We start from the raw sequence: 16,530 nt of genomic DNA, 5'->3' as shown, positions 1-16,530 counted from the left end.
ATGCGCTGTGTCAAGTTTGTTGAAGCTCTTGTTTAGATCCGGCATGCGGGAGATCATCGTGCATTCTTTGAAAAGTTAAGTTTTAACCTTCACCCTTCGAGGGGCCTCCGTCACGTAAGGTCACGCTTATAAAAAAACTGACGTTTGTCACCAGGTTTAACCGTTTAAAGGTTGTGCGTCTTAAATCTCGTTGCCCCGTATCTCACGGCTTGGGAAAGTCTTGTAAAGAGTGCTTTCCCCATCGCTGTGGCTTCTTTAGTCCTTCACATATCAGGACGAGCCAAAACAAAATCGCGTCCACCTCTGACCTGACACATCTCACAGATCACGTGTGTTCACCTTCACTAGTGTCTGGTCAGTTAGCATGTTCAGCGAGTTATTTAACGCCGTCTTCCTCACTGTCGTAGCACGCTTATTTCCTGAGATAACAAGAGTGGTTTATTGAAGTGTAACCGGGGGAGGGAGCTGAAAAATTACTGGCAATGCGTAACGTAATTTGTGGACGGATGTATCGTCAGGGAAGGCACGGCACACCATGTGGTGTAATGACGTCATCGTTAAGTGAAATATGCGAAATATCAATGACCGTGACAGGGCAACCTTGCCTCACTGAGCCAACTGATGGAAAATGTGCGGGAAAAGGACAAACCAAGCTTTATTGTGATGCTCAGGACCAGCGCTATAAAACAATACGTTGGCAGTGGACTAAGGAGAATAAATTGCGGTATTAAGAGATAATCCCGGCCACTGCAGTGGCTGGAACGGAAGCTTCTGTTTATGCCCATGGATAACGTCATTTTACGTTTAGTTAACGTTTAATTTACGTAACGTTTAGTGAGAACATTGTTATCATGGCGGGCACACGGTTCGGCAATAGCCGCGCACTCTCTCCACACACGTGGCCCAATGAAACAAGCTGGAACCTGTGAGCCACTTTGTGAGAAAATGTTTATTTCGAACCGACTAGAGAGTTACACCAGTCCGTCAGCTGAAGGACAGAGTAGGGCCAAAGCACCGTGCAGGCCTCTGACAAGGCCGGCGGGCTCTTGCCGTCACCCAACAACAGGACCAGCAGCAAACGCTGCCTCTTGCTCAGGATTTGAATCAGCCGGACACGAGCGGCCGGACCTGCGGGGCTCACGGCCGGACCTGCGAGGTCCACGGCCGGACCTGCGAGGTCCATGGCCGGAGCAGCGAGGTCCACGGTCGGACTTGCGAGGCCCGCGGTCGGACTTGCGAGGCCAACGGCCAGAGCAGCGAGGTCCACGATCAGACCTGCGAGGTCCGCGGCCGGACCTACGAGGTCCACGGTCCGACCTGCGAGGTCCACAGCAGGACCGGCGAGGCCAACACTCGGACGGAAGGCCGAGTGCTCGTCCGCGGACGAGCGAGCGCCCCCTGACGGGAGACAGACCCCGGACACCAGAGCCAGTCTGACCCCTCTCCTCTCACAGAGACGGGCAGCGGCGCTCAGGCGAGACGAGGCACGTCGTCTCCGACGGCAGACGAGGCCCCACACACCACCGACCAGGCGGAGACCGGCCCTCCAGCTCCGAACACGGCTCAAGGCACTCACACACACACACACACGCACGTGCGTGCGCGCGCGCGGTCTGCCTGCCGTTGAGACCGCCGGCCGACGACAGTTCGTCGCGCGCGATCGCGCAGGGCGGACCGCATGACTAGCCAACAACTCATTCCATTCCGCCTTCCCGATCGCCATCAATCATCAGTTCATAAATACGGTAATTCAAATAGCAACAGAGTGAATACAATAGCGCGCGGGCGCGCGGTCGGCGGCGGCGTCGGCGCGGCGCGGCTCGTCGGTCTCGACGCGTCGGCCGACGCTCGGCTCGCGCCGGCGCTGAGATCGTCGCCAGGCTCGGCCGACGCCCGCGCCGCGCGGCGGCCAACGAGAAACGGCGCGGCAACGGCGCCAACGCCAACACGGAACACACACTCTCTCCCGGGCGGAACACAGGAGCGGCGATGGCGGCGGCCGGCGCGCGCCCGTCACTTGGCCGACATGGGGTAGTAGTACATGACGGTGGGCGCCGGCAGCTGCCAGCGGGCCGCCTGCAGCTCCACCAGCTGAAAGAGGGAGCAGTCGTCACCGGCGGCCAGCAGACGGGTGCCGCGTCCGACACACGACTTGTCGAGACACGCACATGTTTGATGGCACGCTACCACCCACACCACGCACGCAGGAGCGCTGCTGAAGGACACATATGATCACGAGAACAACTTAATATACATAGCACACTTAGCATTTGTGACGATCTTGGTCGTTTGTTGGAAGCTACGCATAGTGCACACCTCGTTTTCGGTTGTCGATATAGAATATTACCATAGGTCATGTTTTTTAACCGAAATTTTGCTTTTTGGCAACGTTTTAGTCAACTCGATGATAATTTCAAGACGAATTTTACATTACAAAGAAGCAGTCACGCACCGCACATATACAAAAGCTCGGTTTTCATTTGTGTCAAAAACACTCCCGAGGTATCTTCCAAAAAGTCACAATTGAAACGCCTAGTTCAAGGCACACTTCTGCACGGCCGAAAGCTGTCTTCCATTTTCGCCATATCAAGTCGGAGGATTACTGATCCGGCAGTTTTGCATTACGGAGGAGGAGATGGGTCCTCGGCAGTACACTCGAAACAGCAAACTATACTGGTCCGTTTTAACGTATCTCTGATTTGGTTGGCGCCATTTTTCATAACCAAAGAAGATGTTTTGGACTTCGGTAGCATATCATAAATCGTAGTTGTCTTCCGTTGATACGAAAGGACGAAGTGTTTGCGGACAATGCCACGTAATGCCTGCTCATCTGTAATCTAAAACGGCGTCATCGTACTTCTTATCAAAAAGTTTCAATGTCTCAGGAAACTTCCGAGGAACATTATTTTGTTCGCATCGTTTTAGATAGTCATCGAATAAATACTTCGCGACATTGTCAAAACCAGTTTTTATGTATTCGTCATTGATGACCGTTTGGCGTAGCCCGTCGCATCCCGTCTTCTTTTATTTAACGCATCCGGTTGAAAGCACTCCAGGGGAAAGAATGTTTCTTAAAAAATAAACTACATCTCCTGCAGACTGAAGCACGCAGGAGAATAGGTTGGAGAGGCCCTTGTACCCTGACGGCAGATCTGCAGCGTGCAGCGAGGGTGCTTTGTCTAAATAAAACGACAGTCGTAGTGCAGGAAGACAAGAGCTTAACTTTCGAGATGCCTGAGCAAAGATTAGTCCAGAAAGTGAGGGATGACTTGTCGGATGATCGCAAGCTTAAGCGGATTTATAGAGACCCAACTGCTTCCCTGAAAGCTTATCTTAACAAACTGATGGATGTGGTCAATGCCGAGGCTGATGGCGGCCATTCCCAGAAGGTCGTTGGGCAGCACGGTCAGGACTATTTGTACGGGAACATGAAAACCCGTAATAAAGGAAATCCCACCAGATCTACACTATCCTAAATTCCTGCTACGACATAGCAGACAGCCAAAAGGCTCAATGCCATACTTTCTCCATTTCTGCCATTGGAGTGCACACTTCGACCCACTGAAGAACTAGTAGCTATTCTTAACGCAAAAAACGACATGCTCCTTGTCATCACTAGACGTTGCAACTTTATTCGTGAAAGTCCCCGAAAACGATAGACATCATGCGGCGATATGTCTGTGATCATGAAGCCCCTTTCCCACCCCAGTTACCTCGAGCGGTCAAGGAGGGAATGCTACGCCCACGCATATCGGTCCAGACGCCATAAGGGCAACCTGTGCCTGCCGGTGGATGGGGTATCAGTCCGGCCTGAATTTCACCGTAAAATTTAGTGCGAACAATAAACTGCCACTTCTAGACTTCTGACTGACCCATCAAATGATGCATTTCAGACAGATCATTACAGAAAAGCCCCCAACTAGGTTATTTCCATCAATGGTAATGAAGACTGTCCAGATGCATACGAAAGGTCATTAAGGCTTGTATCCCCTGGCTTTGGAAAATTGTTCCTTGTGAAGTGCTTTCAACAGAGCTAAACGGCCGGCGTCAAATGTTACCCACAACGAATATGCAAATAATGGCTTTCACGACACAAAAAATATATACACAAACGCACACACACACACATTATATACATATATCCATGCATATATATATATATATATATATATATATATATATATATATATTTACAACACAGACAAAAATTCCTAACTCCTTGCTTAGCACCCAGCCCTGCCGCCCTCACCTGCAGCAGTGTTTTGCTGACGGCCGAGATCAGGCTGCTGTTGATGAGCGCATCGCGCACGGCGGCCATGATCCGTTCCAGGTGTGACGGCGACTCCTGTTCCAGGTCGCGGCCGATCGACGTCAGGATCAGGAACACACACTCTGTCTGTGGAGCCAGCCGCCAGCCGTCAGCCGTCAGCTGTCCCCACAGACGCCGGCCACCACACGAAGGACAGCCGTACGGCGCGGCACGGGCCGTCGGCTCCGTCCGCAGCCCCTGCAGACGGAGCCGACGGAGCAGCCCGGCTCCGGGAGCTCCGGGAACGCGGCGACCGCGGCACGCCGTGTCCGAGCGCAGACAGCGCTGAGGCTGGTGGCGCCACCTGGACCCCACCATCCTGCCCACATAGACCCCGTCGCGCTGCGGCGCTTGGTGCGGCCCTTCAGACATCGGGGGCCACCAAGTCGGCCCCCGCCCCGAGTGAGGCCGCTCCTCCGTCCCCATCTGCCGGCGGCGCCTACCTCTGCCAGACTGTTGACGCTGGGTGCGCGCAGAGTCACCTGGCAGCACTCGGCCAGCAGCTCGAGCAGCATCTGGACAGCCGAGCCGGAGCGGGGCCGCGGCCCGGTCGACACCTGGCGCCGCTTCAGCTGAGGACGGCACACGCTACAGTGGCAGGGCCGGTCAGCCCACCGGCCGGCCGACACACACCACACGGGCAGGGCCGGTCGGCCTACCGCCGGGCCGGCACACACCACACGGGCGGGGCCGGTCAGCCAACCGGCCGGCCGGCACACACCACACGGGCGAGGCCGGTCGGCCTACCGGCCGGCCGGCACACACCACACGGGCAGGGCCGGTCAGCTCACCGGCCGACCGGCACACACCACACGGGCACGGCCGGTCAGCTCACCGGCCGACCGGCACACACCACACGGGCACGGCCGGTCAGCTCACCGGCCGACCGGCACACACCACACGGGCACGGCCGGTCAGCTCACCGGCCGGCCGGCACATACCACACGGGCGGGGCCGGTCAGCTCACCGGCCGGCCGGCACACACCACACGGGCGGGGCCGGTCAGCTCACCGGCCGGCCGGCACACACCACACGGGCAGGGCCGGTCAGCTCACCGGCCGGCCGGCACACACCACACGGGCAGGGCCGGTCAGCTCACCGGCCGGCCGGCACACACCACACGGGCGAGGCCGGTCGGCCTACCGGCCGGCCGGCACACACCACACGGGCACGGCCGGTCAGCTCACCGGCCGGCCGGCACACACCACACGGGCGGGGCCGGTCAGCTCACCGGCCGGCCGGCACACACCACACGGGCAGGGCCGGTCAGCTCACCGGCCGGCCGGCACACACCACACGGGCAGGGCCGGTCAGCTCACCGGCCGGCCGGCACACACCACACGGGCAGGGCCGGTCAGCTCACCGGCCGGCCGGCACACACCACACGGGCAGGGCCGGTCAGCTCACCGGCCGGCCGGCACACACCACACGGGCAGGGCCGGTCAGCCCACCCGCCGGCCGGCCTACACCACACAGGCGGGGCTAGTAAGCCCACTGCCCGGCCGGCACACACACCAGTCAGCCCACCGGCCGGCCGGCACACGCCGCCGACGCTGAGCCGCATACGCGTGCCACTATGACGACCGATCTCACTGTAGGCTTACCGTCAGAATAGCAATTTTAATTGAAACAGAACAAGTTTCTGTCTTTTTGGGTCAAGTTTCAGCGATTTCTGTCTGGGACAAACGGAAAAATAGCGTGCTACGACGGGCGCACAAAGCTCCGCAGCCAACCACGTTTCCTGTGAAACACTAATTGCAAAGATGACAACATTCCGTTTGCCACCGGCAGCAAAGAAACAACTCGGCAACGCAGTACACAGCACGCAATGCAACTCACGCTCAACGCCATTTAAAGCCTTAAGTTACAAGTTGGCTCCTCCACCCGGGGAACACGCGAGCCACACACTGCCGTCCCGGGCCGGCGGGCCCTCGGCCCACCATGTAGCACTGACCAGGGCGTACAGCTCGTTGATGAAGGTGGTGAAGGCGATCCAGCGCGGCGAGGCCGGCACAAATCCGTTGCCGAAGGTGCTCTGGTGCGGCCGCAGCAGCCGGTCCCGCTGCTGGTACCACTCCTGCGAACACGGCCGCAACGGCGTCCATACGGCAACGAGGGCGGCGCTGACAAGGGCGCCGGCGTGCTCGCTACCGAGCCGGAGGATCACGCCATCAGTCCACGGGCGAGTGGCGGCGCTGACAAGGGCGCCGGCGTGCTCGCTACCGAGCCGAAGGATCACGTCATCAGTCCACGGGCGAGTGGCGGCGCTGACAAGGGCGCCGGCGTGCTCACTACCGAGCCGAAGGATCACGTCATCAGTCCACGGGCAAATGGCGGCGCTACTGCGGACGGTGTCCCCGCCATTGAAACGAGGGATGGTACAACTGCGTTACTGACTGCCACCCTGCCAGCAGGACGGCGCGTGTGACCTGCCACGGAACGCTGGCCAGGCACCTGGCACGTGTTGAGCAGTGTCTCGAGGAAGGTCTCGGTGCGCTCTCGCTCAATGACGGTGAGGCAGAGCCGGGCGGCCGGCTCGCCGTAGCGGGCCGCCTCCACCAGACGCGTGAAGATGTGCCGCACCAGGTCCATCATGTGCCGGCCGGTCAGCCGGTTCGGGTCTGTGGAGTGGTCGCACCGGCTCGTCACGCCCGCGCACAGCGGCCCAGCTGGCGCGCTCGCGCGAAACTAGCCGTGACGTACGCCAACATGAACCTCATCCGTTAAAAACAGATCAAGAGCAGGCGAATTCAAACAAAGCGAATAAACAACGGGGTGTGCACGCCAATTGAAATCGTAGCATTTGCTGACGTACTGCGTCTGACCAGTTATTTACTTGAGCGCTGGCCAACATCGCATCACTGGCTCCGACGCCTATGTTCACGGTGGCGGGTCCCAAAATCGAGGTCCCAGTCCGTCCCGTTATTTACCGACATATTCAGCAACTGACACGCATTCGACCTCCTCGACCCAGCCCCGCCAACCTCACCCCCTCCCCCGACCCTCGTCCCAATATCCGGAGCAATGTCGCCCTCACTAGTGCTGTCCGGCGCGGCGGCTCAGCCGCGCCTGACCCGACCCGACCTGACCACTCACCCTGCACGGCCAGCGCCATGAGCGCCTGCACGTCAGGACTGAAGTGACCCAGCTCGGCGGCGGCGCCCAACTCGGCGTGCGCCGCCGCCGGCGCCGGCGCCGTCAGCTCGGCGCCCAGGCTGCGGGAGCGCTTCAGGCCGCCGGCCAGCGGCGCCAGTGGCGCCACCTCGTCCGGTCGTTTGTCGTAGTTCGTCGCGTCGTCGCTGGGGGCGGGAGCGTCGCCGGCGCCACCCGAACGGAACGTCACCTGCGGCCGGGAGGGGCGTGACGGCGCGGGCTGCCATCTGCCGGCGCCGGTCCGAACCGGTGATGCGCGCAGCGGCCGTGGGCGACACTACCTGCGCCGGGCCCGAATTAGACTGGGTGGTGTCACGGGTGACACGCAACAGCGGGTCATCGCAACACGACCGGGTCTGCGGGAGCACCGGCCGCCTGGATACTGATCAGCTTCAGAGCTAATGGCCGGGGGGTGGGGGGGATCCAGAGACTGACAAGGAAAGCAAGCACAGTGCGCAAACGAACAGGATGTGGGCGATTGGTGGTGTTCACAGCTATCTAGAGCACGGTCATAAAGCGGCGTGAGGCGAATACGTCCTCTACGTACGAATGTGGTGATGTATGTGGCGCACTGACGTTACCCACTGAAGGGTCACTGGTTTGATGCCACTAAATAATGAAACATTGGCTTAAGATTGTCAGATGCCGGTTCTGGGAGTTATTCCCCAAGAAAAAAATATAAGCACAACTTGCCGTGCAGAACACAGCATAGTGTAAGCCGACACACACACACACACACACACACACACACACACACACACACACACACACACACACACACACACACACACGCGCGGCATGCCTTTACAATACCACCCAAATTCTGGCACGACACTCCAAGGGGATCGGCCAGTCTCCAGTGCCTCCGACTACCATCCGCATTCTGACAAACAAATCACCGCGCGCCTGCAAAATACAGATGGCCCGCCTACACGCGGACACGGGTCGAGTACAGCCAGGTGGCTCCGCCGGGCGCCGTTTAGTCCGTCAGCTTCGGCCGGCTCCTGACCTGTTGGACGGTTAGTGTCCGCCACTGCCACCCCACTCGGCACACAGGGTTAGTATCAGGCCAGCTGCAGAGGCAGCACGGCACGGCGCCCTGACCTTGAAGATCCGGCCGTCCTTGGAGCTCTTGGAGCGAACCAAGGTGCCCGGCACTGCTGACTTGTTACCCTAGGACCAACGGCAGCGGTTACAGGGAGAAGTGGTGCCCTGGGATCTAGCGGGACAGTACTTCGCTCGCGACAAACGTTTGAAGTCAGGAAGCGAGAACGGGGGGTTACAGCCACCACCTTCGTTGCTCATGTGTGTATTCGCCCGCAGGGCTTGGTCGCTCGTTTGATGTCTCAATATCCCCGGCGTTCGTTTAATGCACTGCACGGGCCACGACAGGTGGCTCACATTGGCTATAATGAATAGCCCCCGCTCACGAAACTCACCCTTACTGTCGCGACCCCAAACGATCAGTTTCCATTGCCGCTGAACCACACGTCAATCCCCAACCTTTAGAACGGTGGCACACTCCCCGTTCGCTGGGCTGAACACGAAATTTGTCCTCCCTCCAGTGGCTGACCTAAAAGCGAGAAAACTGCCAGGGGCCATCCCACCAAAACAAGCGAAGCTGTCCGTCTCAATCTCAGCTGGTTATGGCGTCTGCCTTACAGCTAACGCAACCGATTGCAGCAGATCTGCAATGAAATCCGCAACGATGTCACTGTTGGGTACCATCGCAAACAACGCCATCGCTATTGCAACGCTACTGCAACGCACATATCATTAACAACCCCAAACTTTGATGAAGCCTGCTGACGCACTTTGGATATACGACGCGTCAATCAGAAAGCGTACCACCAATTTCTGCTACCTAATCACTACAATGTGGAAGCCTGTTTTAATCACGAATGGAGCCAACAGAAGTGCGCTTAGATTTGGACAAGTGCAATAATTTCCTTTCAATCATTTTGTCGGTTACAAAGCTTGGAACAAACCTCCTACTCCGTTGTCAAACCAAATATGAGAAAAATGAAACATTGCCTCTAACCAGACCGCAGTTAAACGCCAGCAACGACCTTACAAACTGCACATGGCGTATTACGCTGTCTATCTCAGCTCGTGGCGCATTGAACCGGACAGTGAGGTCACCACCCGCTGGGGGAGATGACGCCAGCTGCACTGCACGGGTCGAAGAGGCGTCAACTGTGACCTCACTAGCGGTGGGAGCTGTCGGTGATGTAATCTCAGACGCAAACACGGCACACCGGTTAAGGCTGATAAGGGCGGCGCCTCGACATTGCTTAGCACGTAATCGAACAACAGCTGCTTCGGGAATCGCAGCTGCGCTGGACTTGCAATCGCTAGCGCTTGGGCTGCCAGCGACCAGTTCGTGTTCCTTTCCCTCGAAAACTCTTGGTGACCCTTCTCATGGGGATGTTATTGTCGTGACTTCACTTGCACCGTGTGAAAGCGACCGCACCGAATAAGGACGAGGAAAGGTGCAGGCGGCCAGCGCCCACGCCAGTAAGGTTGCGCCAAAGCCGACATCGGTGCACGTCCAGAGGTGGGCCGCCGACTGACGCACCCTCTCGGTCTCGGTCTCGGTCTCGGTCCCGCTCTCTGTCCCGGAGCTGCGGCGCCAGCTCCAATCGCACGGCGCAGCGGCCGAACAGGTCCATCACAGCATGGCGCGGGGCCTCACGCTCAAACCACGTCCATCCGCGATCAGACGCTGCCGCCATTACTTCACGACGGCACTCACGGGCGTCGCGCGGGTCATCCCGGACTGGAGAGCACGCTGCTACGAAACGTCAGCAATGTGGTGTCTCGGCGCGGGCAGTGGCCACGTCACTGGGCTGTTGGCCGCAATCCCCTGACGCGCCAGTACGTCCCGCGCTCGATCTCACCGGCATAAACGCCAGTACGTCCCGCGCTCCATCTCACCGGCATAAACGCCAGTACGTCCCGCGCTCCATCTCACCGGCATAAACATGCCTCAATCTGACGTCACCGTTTTGCATGTTGAAACAAGCCCGTACGCCCCACTAAGGGACTACTTCCGAGTGCTTTTCCTGGCCCCGATTTCTGACACGCACGACTTCGCGTGAGATCCTGTGCCACGTTCGCCAGCGATTCGTGTCCTAGGGGCAGAAACGTGTCAGCAAACCGGAATGTACCCGTGCCACCATCACTGCGACCCAGCCGTATATTTGTTTCCTCTGCCGGTACCAGACGCCGGGCGGCGTTACCGACCAGCCCACCGCCCCGGCCGGGCACGGCGGCGGCGGCCGCCGCCGCCGTGTGGCGGAGGCGGTGCGTGGCGAGCCGCGGGAGCCGGCCTCCCCTGGGAGTGGCCCGGCCCGTCACCTGCCGCCAGCTGTCCGCCGTCTGATCGGCCTGGTCAGCGGCCGTGCTCAGTCCGATCCATCCGCCCGGGCGGGGGAGGCCGGCCGGCGGCGCTGCCCACGGTGCGCCCACCAGCCCCTGTCCATCCATCAGCCACGCGTGACGTCGGAGGCCCTAGCGACAGCCTGTCGACAGCCGCCTCCTCAAACAGCGCCACTGATCGCAATTTGGACGTCGTTCAGCTTCCGGCAGCGCCGCATTCCACGCGCCCCGCCACTTGGCAGACGGTTGTTGGCTGTCAAATTGTGTCACGCGCTATGCCTTTGAACGTAACGGGCTTATTGCTACCGCCGCAGAGCCCAGCCACCCTGCCAGCGTCCTGGACCAGCCCCACGCTCATCTCCCGCGCGCGCAGACCCCCACCTTAAGCGAGCGGGCGTCCTTGGAGCTCTTGGAGCGCAGCAGGGCGGATGGCGGCTGCTGCTGCTGCTGTTGTTTGGCGGGCGAGGCGCCGCCGACGCCACCGGCGGCGCTGCCGTCGACGTCGCCGCCGTTGATGACCGGCTGGAACTCCTTGGCGTTGATGTTGAGCGCCGTGGAGACGGCCGACGGGCTGCGGTCGGGCGAGCCGCCGCCGCCGCCGCCGTTGTAGCCGTTCACGGCCGGGCAGGCGGCCATGAAGCCGGGCGAGCGCATTGCTGCGGGACACGCGTCGGCTCAGCAGGGCTGGCCGGCGTGTCGGGCCGGCGCCGGCTCGGCGGCGCTGCAGCGTCACCGAGCCAGCTCGGGCGGGGCCGGCAGCCAGCTCACCGCGTCTGCCGACGGCATCGCAGCCGCCGGGGAGTGGCACCGACAACAGCGACCGGTCCAGCTACACCGAACACGCCCGTGACAGCCAGCACTCCCCGACCGCATCTGGCGAGGTAGGTGGGTCTACCCACATGCAATTGGCAGAGCTTAACGAGAAGAACATCTCAGCTCTTACAGACGCCTCTAGCTCCTTCAAAAATTGGAGCGCAGTTTTTCTCCATTCCGAGTTAGCTAACATCGTGAGCACGTGGGGTTGTGACCACAAAACAGCATGTGAGCTGCCTCGCAGCGTTTGCGATTACGGATGGCAGCACAGTTCCGCTGCGCCGTGTCCAGAGACGAGGCGGGGCTTCCGACCCGCTGTCGGCGTCCACTCACTGGGGGGTCGGTAGAGCTCCATGGCCGGCTTGGCCCGCAGTGCCGGCATGGCGCTGCGCCGCCTCGGGTCACGACCGCCCTGGGGGCACACAGGTCACCGTAATGTCAGTTTCACCGACAGGTCAGCGACGCGGTCCGGTCAGCGGTAAGCTCAGCTTGGGAACAGTCAGCTCAGCGATGCCGTCAAGTCAGCACAAAACCCAGGACATCGTTGCCGTCCAACGAACGTTACAGTATGGTCAGGCCCACTGCAACACAGGCCGGTCCAGGCGGGCGTGCGTCGGGGACAGCATGCCGTCAGGGACGGGGTCAGATCAGAGAGAGGGGCATGTCCGCGCAGCGTCAGGTCAGGTCACCAGGTCGGACCGCTCTCAGGTCAGGGACGGCGCCAGTCCGGCGCCTGGCCGCGCCTCCGCGACACACCCGCCCGGCGCCCGCTGAGTGGCATTGAGTCGCGCTTGTCATGCGTCGGGCGAGGCGACCCCGGCCGGGCGCTGCCTCTCCGCGGCCGCCAGCGCTACCGCGAAGCTCAGCAGTCAGCCCGGAGAGCACGGAGAACGCTGTCGGCGGCTGCCCGGCCGGGCTCGGGGCTGCCCCGCCCTCAGGAGAGGGACACGGGAGCCAGCAGCTCGCCCCGTGCAAAACAGCGAACATGAGCAGTCCCTCAGCCAGTCCCCACTGGGATAAGAAGCGATCACACACGCCGGCGGCAACGCTGAAGTATTGATGTGGGTCAGCAACAGCGCTGGAGCTAGACCGCGACAAACGGTGCTTGGAGTTCATAACAGACCGGACGAACTGAAATCGTTTGCAGTGTTGATACACAAACACATCGGGCCACTTGCAATCTCATCTAACGGCCTAGTACCGTTCAGCGAGCTGGGACACCAGCCCACCGCCCCGTCGGAGTCGGCTGGCTATGGCAGCAGGCCCGTGCTGCCCGCTGATGGCGCTACTGGCCGCCACGGCGCAGCGGCCGGGAGGCGCCGGCCAGCTCTGGCCATTCCGGCCGCAGCGCAGCACGGCACGCCCGCCGGCCGTGGCCGGGCCGCCGGGCGGGTGCCGCCACCTGCCGACTGGAGCCGGCCCGGCCGCGCCCGGCCCCCGACCGTGGCCGGGCCGCCAGCCGGGTGCCGCCATCTGCCGACTGGAGCCGGCCCGGCCGCGCCCGGCCCAAACCAAACAGCCGCGCGCCGGCGACCGGCGCCACTGCCAAGGCGGACGTTGCAGGCGCTCCATTCAGAGTCGCTCAGCTCATTGCCGCCTGGGCGGCGCTCCGAGCCATGACTCCAACTCCATGGAGCGTCACTGCCGCTGGCGGGCTGACCAGAGATGACGGCACGGGTCCCGACCTCGAATGCGCGGCGTCTCCTTTCCACCGCCGCCGCCGCCGCCCTCGGCGCCGCGCAGGTGCCGAGCCAGGCGTCACATGACCGCGCCAGACATGGGCCGAGTGAAGCCGAGTTAAGCTCCGACTGGTCACATCGCACTGATGCCCCTGATGTCGACAGAGAGAGGCGAGTGTGACGCTCCGCCACTGACCCGGCAGCATCTCCCAGCCGTGGGCGACCCCAGCCGCCGCGCCCGCCCCGCCCATCCGCGTCCCACTCATGTGCGTCGGCCGATCAGCCGGAAGCGAGACCGAGCAGCTCAGTTTCACGGCTCCGCGCCGACGAACCGGCCCGCTTCGCACGGCCGCAGTCGGAGCCGGAGCCGCTGCCGTGCGGGGCGCGCCAGCCGCGGCCGAAGCCACGGCCGCCGGCCGACGCGTCGGACACGGAGAGCTCGTCCGGCCGACGCTGCCACCGCACCGCCGTTCGCCACCGTCGGCAAAAACATTCACAAACTTACGGTCCGATTGCCTTTCACTGGCGTCAACGACCTGGCGCGTGCGGGGAAACGCGACCGGCGGCGGCGGCGGCGGCGGAAGAGAAACCCCTGCCGCCGGCGCCGCCGTGACGCCAGGCGGCCTGGCCCGGACATCGGACACACGGGACACTGGACACACGAGACACCGGACAAACTGCTCACCGCATTCAAGGCGGAGCACTGGACGGGCGAACCAGCGCGGCAGGACGACCCACTGACCGGGCAACGACCCAGCTGGGGATGGGTAACGGGGAACAGACGGCGGCCGCCGACGGACGCTGACAGTGTGCGGTCCGGGTCCAGCGGTACCGGTCAGCTGGGTCGAGTCCGCGGCAGACGCGGCCCGGCTCCTGCCCGCAGCGACAGGTTACACGACGGCCCACCGCCGCCCACGCCAGCAGCCGTTCCAAGCCCGGTGGGAGGCGCTGCCCGGCCGCCTTACAGAGCAGCACCACAGCCACGTCTGGCGACGGACCGTCGGGCCAACGTACAGTGCCTGCTTTACCAGTGGTGTCGGCGGTGACAGCGGCACCAGCACGTGCCCACAATCACCGAATCGAGCCGCAACAATCGGGCAATGCAGTCCGGGAAAGCATGGCGCGCTGCTCTATAGCGCGGCGGACCCGCCGACAGCGTTCCCCGGGGCACCACAGGTCAAGGCAGGCTCATGAGCCGCCCTGTTTATGACACAATGACCATCATATGCGCGCTTACGAACTCTCGTCATCCCCGTGCGGCGGTCCGGCTAACCCGATCCTGGCCGATTCCCCCACCCCCCTCCCCCACCTCGTCAACAGCAGCGCGCGGAGGCAAGTCCCCGGGGTACATGGAAGACCATTGGCAGATAGCGTGAGCCTCGAGAACACCGCTGGTTTGCTGAGCGGCACGTACGTCACTGTCACTGCGCACGGTACGACTGCGGACCGCAGAGGTATCTAGGGAGACTGGGCCATTCGCCTCTGATAAAATGACATGAAAATAGGATTGACCCGCGTCCAATTAGCTTAGGAACTCAGATAGACTACATGCAAGGCTGCATCCCTGGTGAACAGCAGGCGCGCTCTGTCGGGATCTAACACACTCAATTCGCGGTTTTTCTGGTCCGAATTATCAACAACAAAAACTTCAAATCCGCTATAAAATCATCGTCGCCCCAGCTACCACGTCATCTAAGCCCATATACCTCGCCCCTTCATGACCTCTCCAGATCTCGCCAGGTGCATCACGTTAACACGGTTATCGTAATTTTCTGAGATCGTTTAAAGTGATCAACGTACGCATGAAATCATTAAGAGAATTACCCTTGCAAACGGCGACCACTGACGTCGGTTTACGCGTCTGGGAGAGAAGATGAGCGTCGCATCAGCACCGCCCTCGATAATGAACCGCTCACCGCCCCTTTCCAGCACGATGCGGTCACACCGCATCCCGTCGCCGAGGCCTCTAGCCGCGCTGGCCGCGGTGACATGACCAGCAACGTCAGCCCGGCCACGGCGCGATCCCGCCCGCGCCGCTCCATCATGCAAGCCCGGCGCTGGGGGCTCCAACAAGGCTCGGTGCCGGCACAACGCTGGCGCGGCCGGTGACGCAGGGCGAGCTGAGAGCGGCGCGGCCTGGCGCCCGTCACGTGCCGCCCGGCCCCGGCCGGGCCGGCCGTGAGAGCGGGCCGGGGCAAAAACCCCGGCCGGCCCGACGGGCCGCAGAGGGGTCACGGCATCGGTAGAAAGTGAGAGTCGGACTGGGGCGAGGCCAGATGAGCGCCACCGTCATACAGAGACATCGCATAGCGGCGAGGCAGAGCGTTCCTCGCACATACAGCGGCGTCAGAGCCGACGCTCCGCCCAGGTCACAGCAGCCGCCGCCACCAGAGACGCCGCATGGCGCGGCGACAGAGGACCACGCGCGGAGCAGAGCCAGAGCTGCAGCTTCAGTGGGCGATCGGGCACGAACTTTATACAAGCATCATTTATGATCAGCTGAGCCCTTAAGCGCTGCAACCTCATTGAACTGCAGAGCTGCAACTCTGAAGCCATTCCCAATGTTTGAGCTAATCGCTCAGACGACGAGCAGGACGCGCCATTGCCAGGCCTGCCGGCAGCCACGTGCAGCCTACCGGGTGGCGGGTCGCTGACCGGCCGCCACGCGTGCCGGCCCGACACCATCGGGCATTCAGCGGCGCGACGGCTCCTCCAATATTTTAGTGGTATCAAGCGAGCCATTTGGTCTCCTTGGCGATAATGTACTGAGGACTGAGGCCCGCGGGCAGCGGCAGGACGAAGTTGTGGTGTGCTGTGCGTGTAACGCGAGGGAAACAAAAGAAAACAGCAGCCGTGCGAGATGTTTTTCACAATTTTGCCGGTACCGTAGTCGACTGGCCCTGGTTTGTGAAACATCACAGATCACGGCTTCAGTTCAATCATCGAAGAAGCAAGGCAGACGGCTTGCCTACATAAACACTACGCAACACATATCTGATGTTGCAACGAAGAACTTCCCATAGCCGGGTGAAAGATCATCCCGAAAAACGGCTATTTAAACGAAGTAAATATCACCAGGGCCAACCCAAATAACCACTTAAATGCCGTGCTTATTCGGCGAGCCCTGACACCGTAACACTGGGCCAAGGGTCGAATAGAGCCGCCGCCCGCCGCCCCTCCGACGGCCGGCCTTGG

The 16,530-nt window shown here is 61.2% G+C and overlaps 1 protein-coding gene across 6 annotated transcripts in view; it reads right to left on the bottom strand.

Annotated features, from left to right (window-relative positions):
- Positions 1-1,721: 1,721 nt before the first annotated feature.
- The window catches only part of LOC119095864 (CBP80/20-dependent translation initiation factor), a 35,683-nt gene continuing 20,874 nt past the window's right edge, over positions 1,722-16,530 (bottom strand). For 5 of the 6 annotated variants that reach the window (XM_037218721.1, XM_037218724.1, XM_037218722.1 and 2 more), the window contains 9 exons: positions 11,990-12,068; positions 11,225-11,499; positions 8,567-8,635; positions 7,406-7,652; positions 6,764-6,930; positions 6,264-6,386; positions 4,753-4,881; positions 4,250-4,396; positions 1,722-2,091 (listed from right to left, as the gene is read on the bottom strand). In XM_037218721.1, coding sequence (XP_037074616.1) covers positions 2,014-2,091; positions 4,250-4,396; positions 4,753-4,881; positions 6,264-6,386; positions 6,764-6,930; positions 7,406-7,652; positions 8,567-8,635; positions 11,225-11,499; positions 11,990-12,068 — 1,314 coding nt within the window. In that variant the 3' untranslated portion in view covers positions 1,722-2,013. The remainder of the gene's footprint in view (positions 2,092-4,249; positions 4,397-4,752; positions 4,882-6,263; positions 6,387-6,763; positions 6,931-7,405; positions 7,653-8,566; positions 8,636-11,224; positions 11,500-11,989; positions 12,069-16,530) is intronic. The other variant, XM_037218723.1, reaches the window with a different exon arrangement.

Source organism: Pollicipes pollicipes, unplaced genomic scaffold (assembly GCF_011947565.3).
Source record: "Pollicipes pollicipes isolate AB1234 unplaced genomic scaffold, Ppol_2.1 Scaffold_4219;HRSCAF=4965_pilon_pilon_pilon, whole genome shotgun sequence".
In the NCBI taxonomy this organism is placed as follows: domain Eukaryota; kingdom Metazoa; phylum Arthropoda; class Thecostraca; order Pollicipedomorpha; family Pollicipedidae; genus Pollicipes; species Pollicipes pollicipes.
Note: the sequence above shows the minus strand (reverse complement) of the source record. Positions and strands in the feature narration are given on the sequence as shown.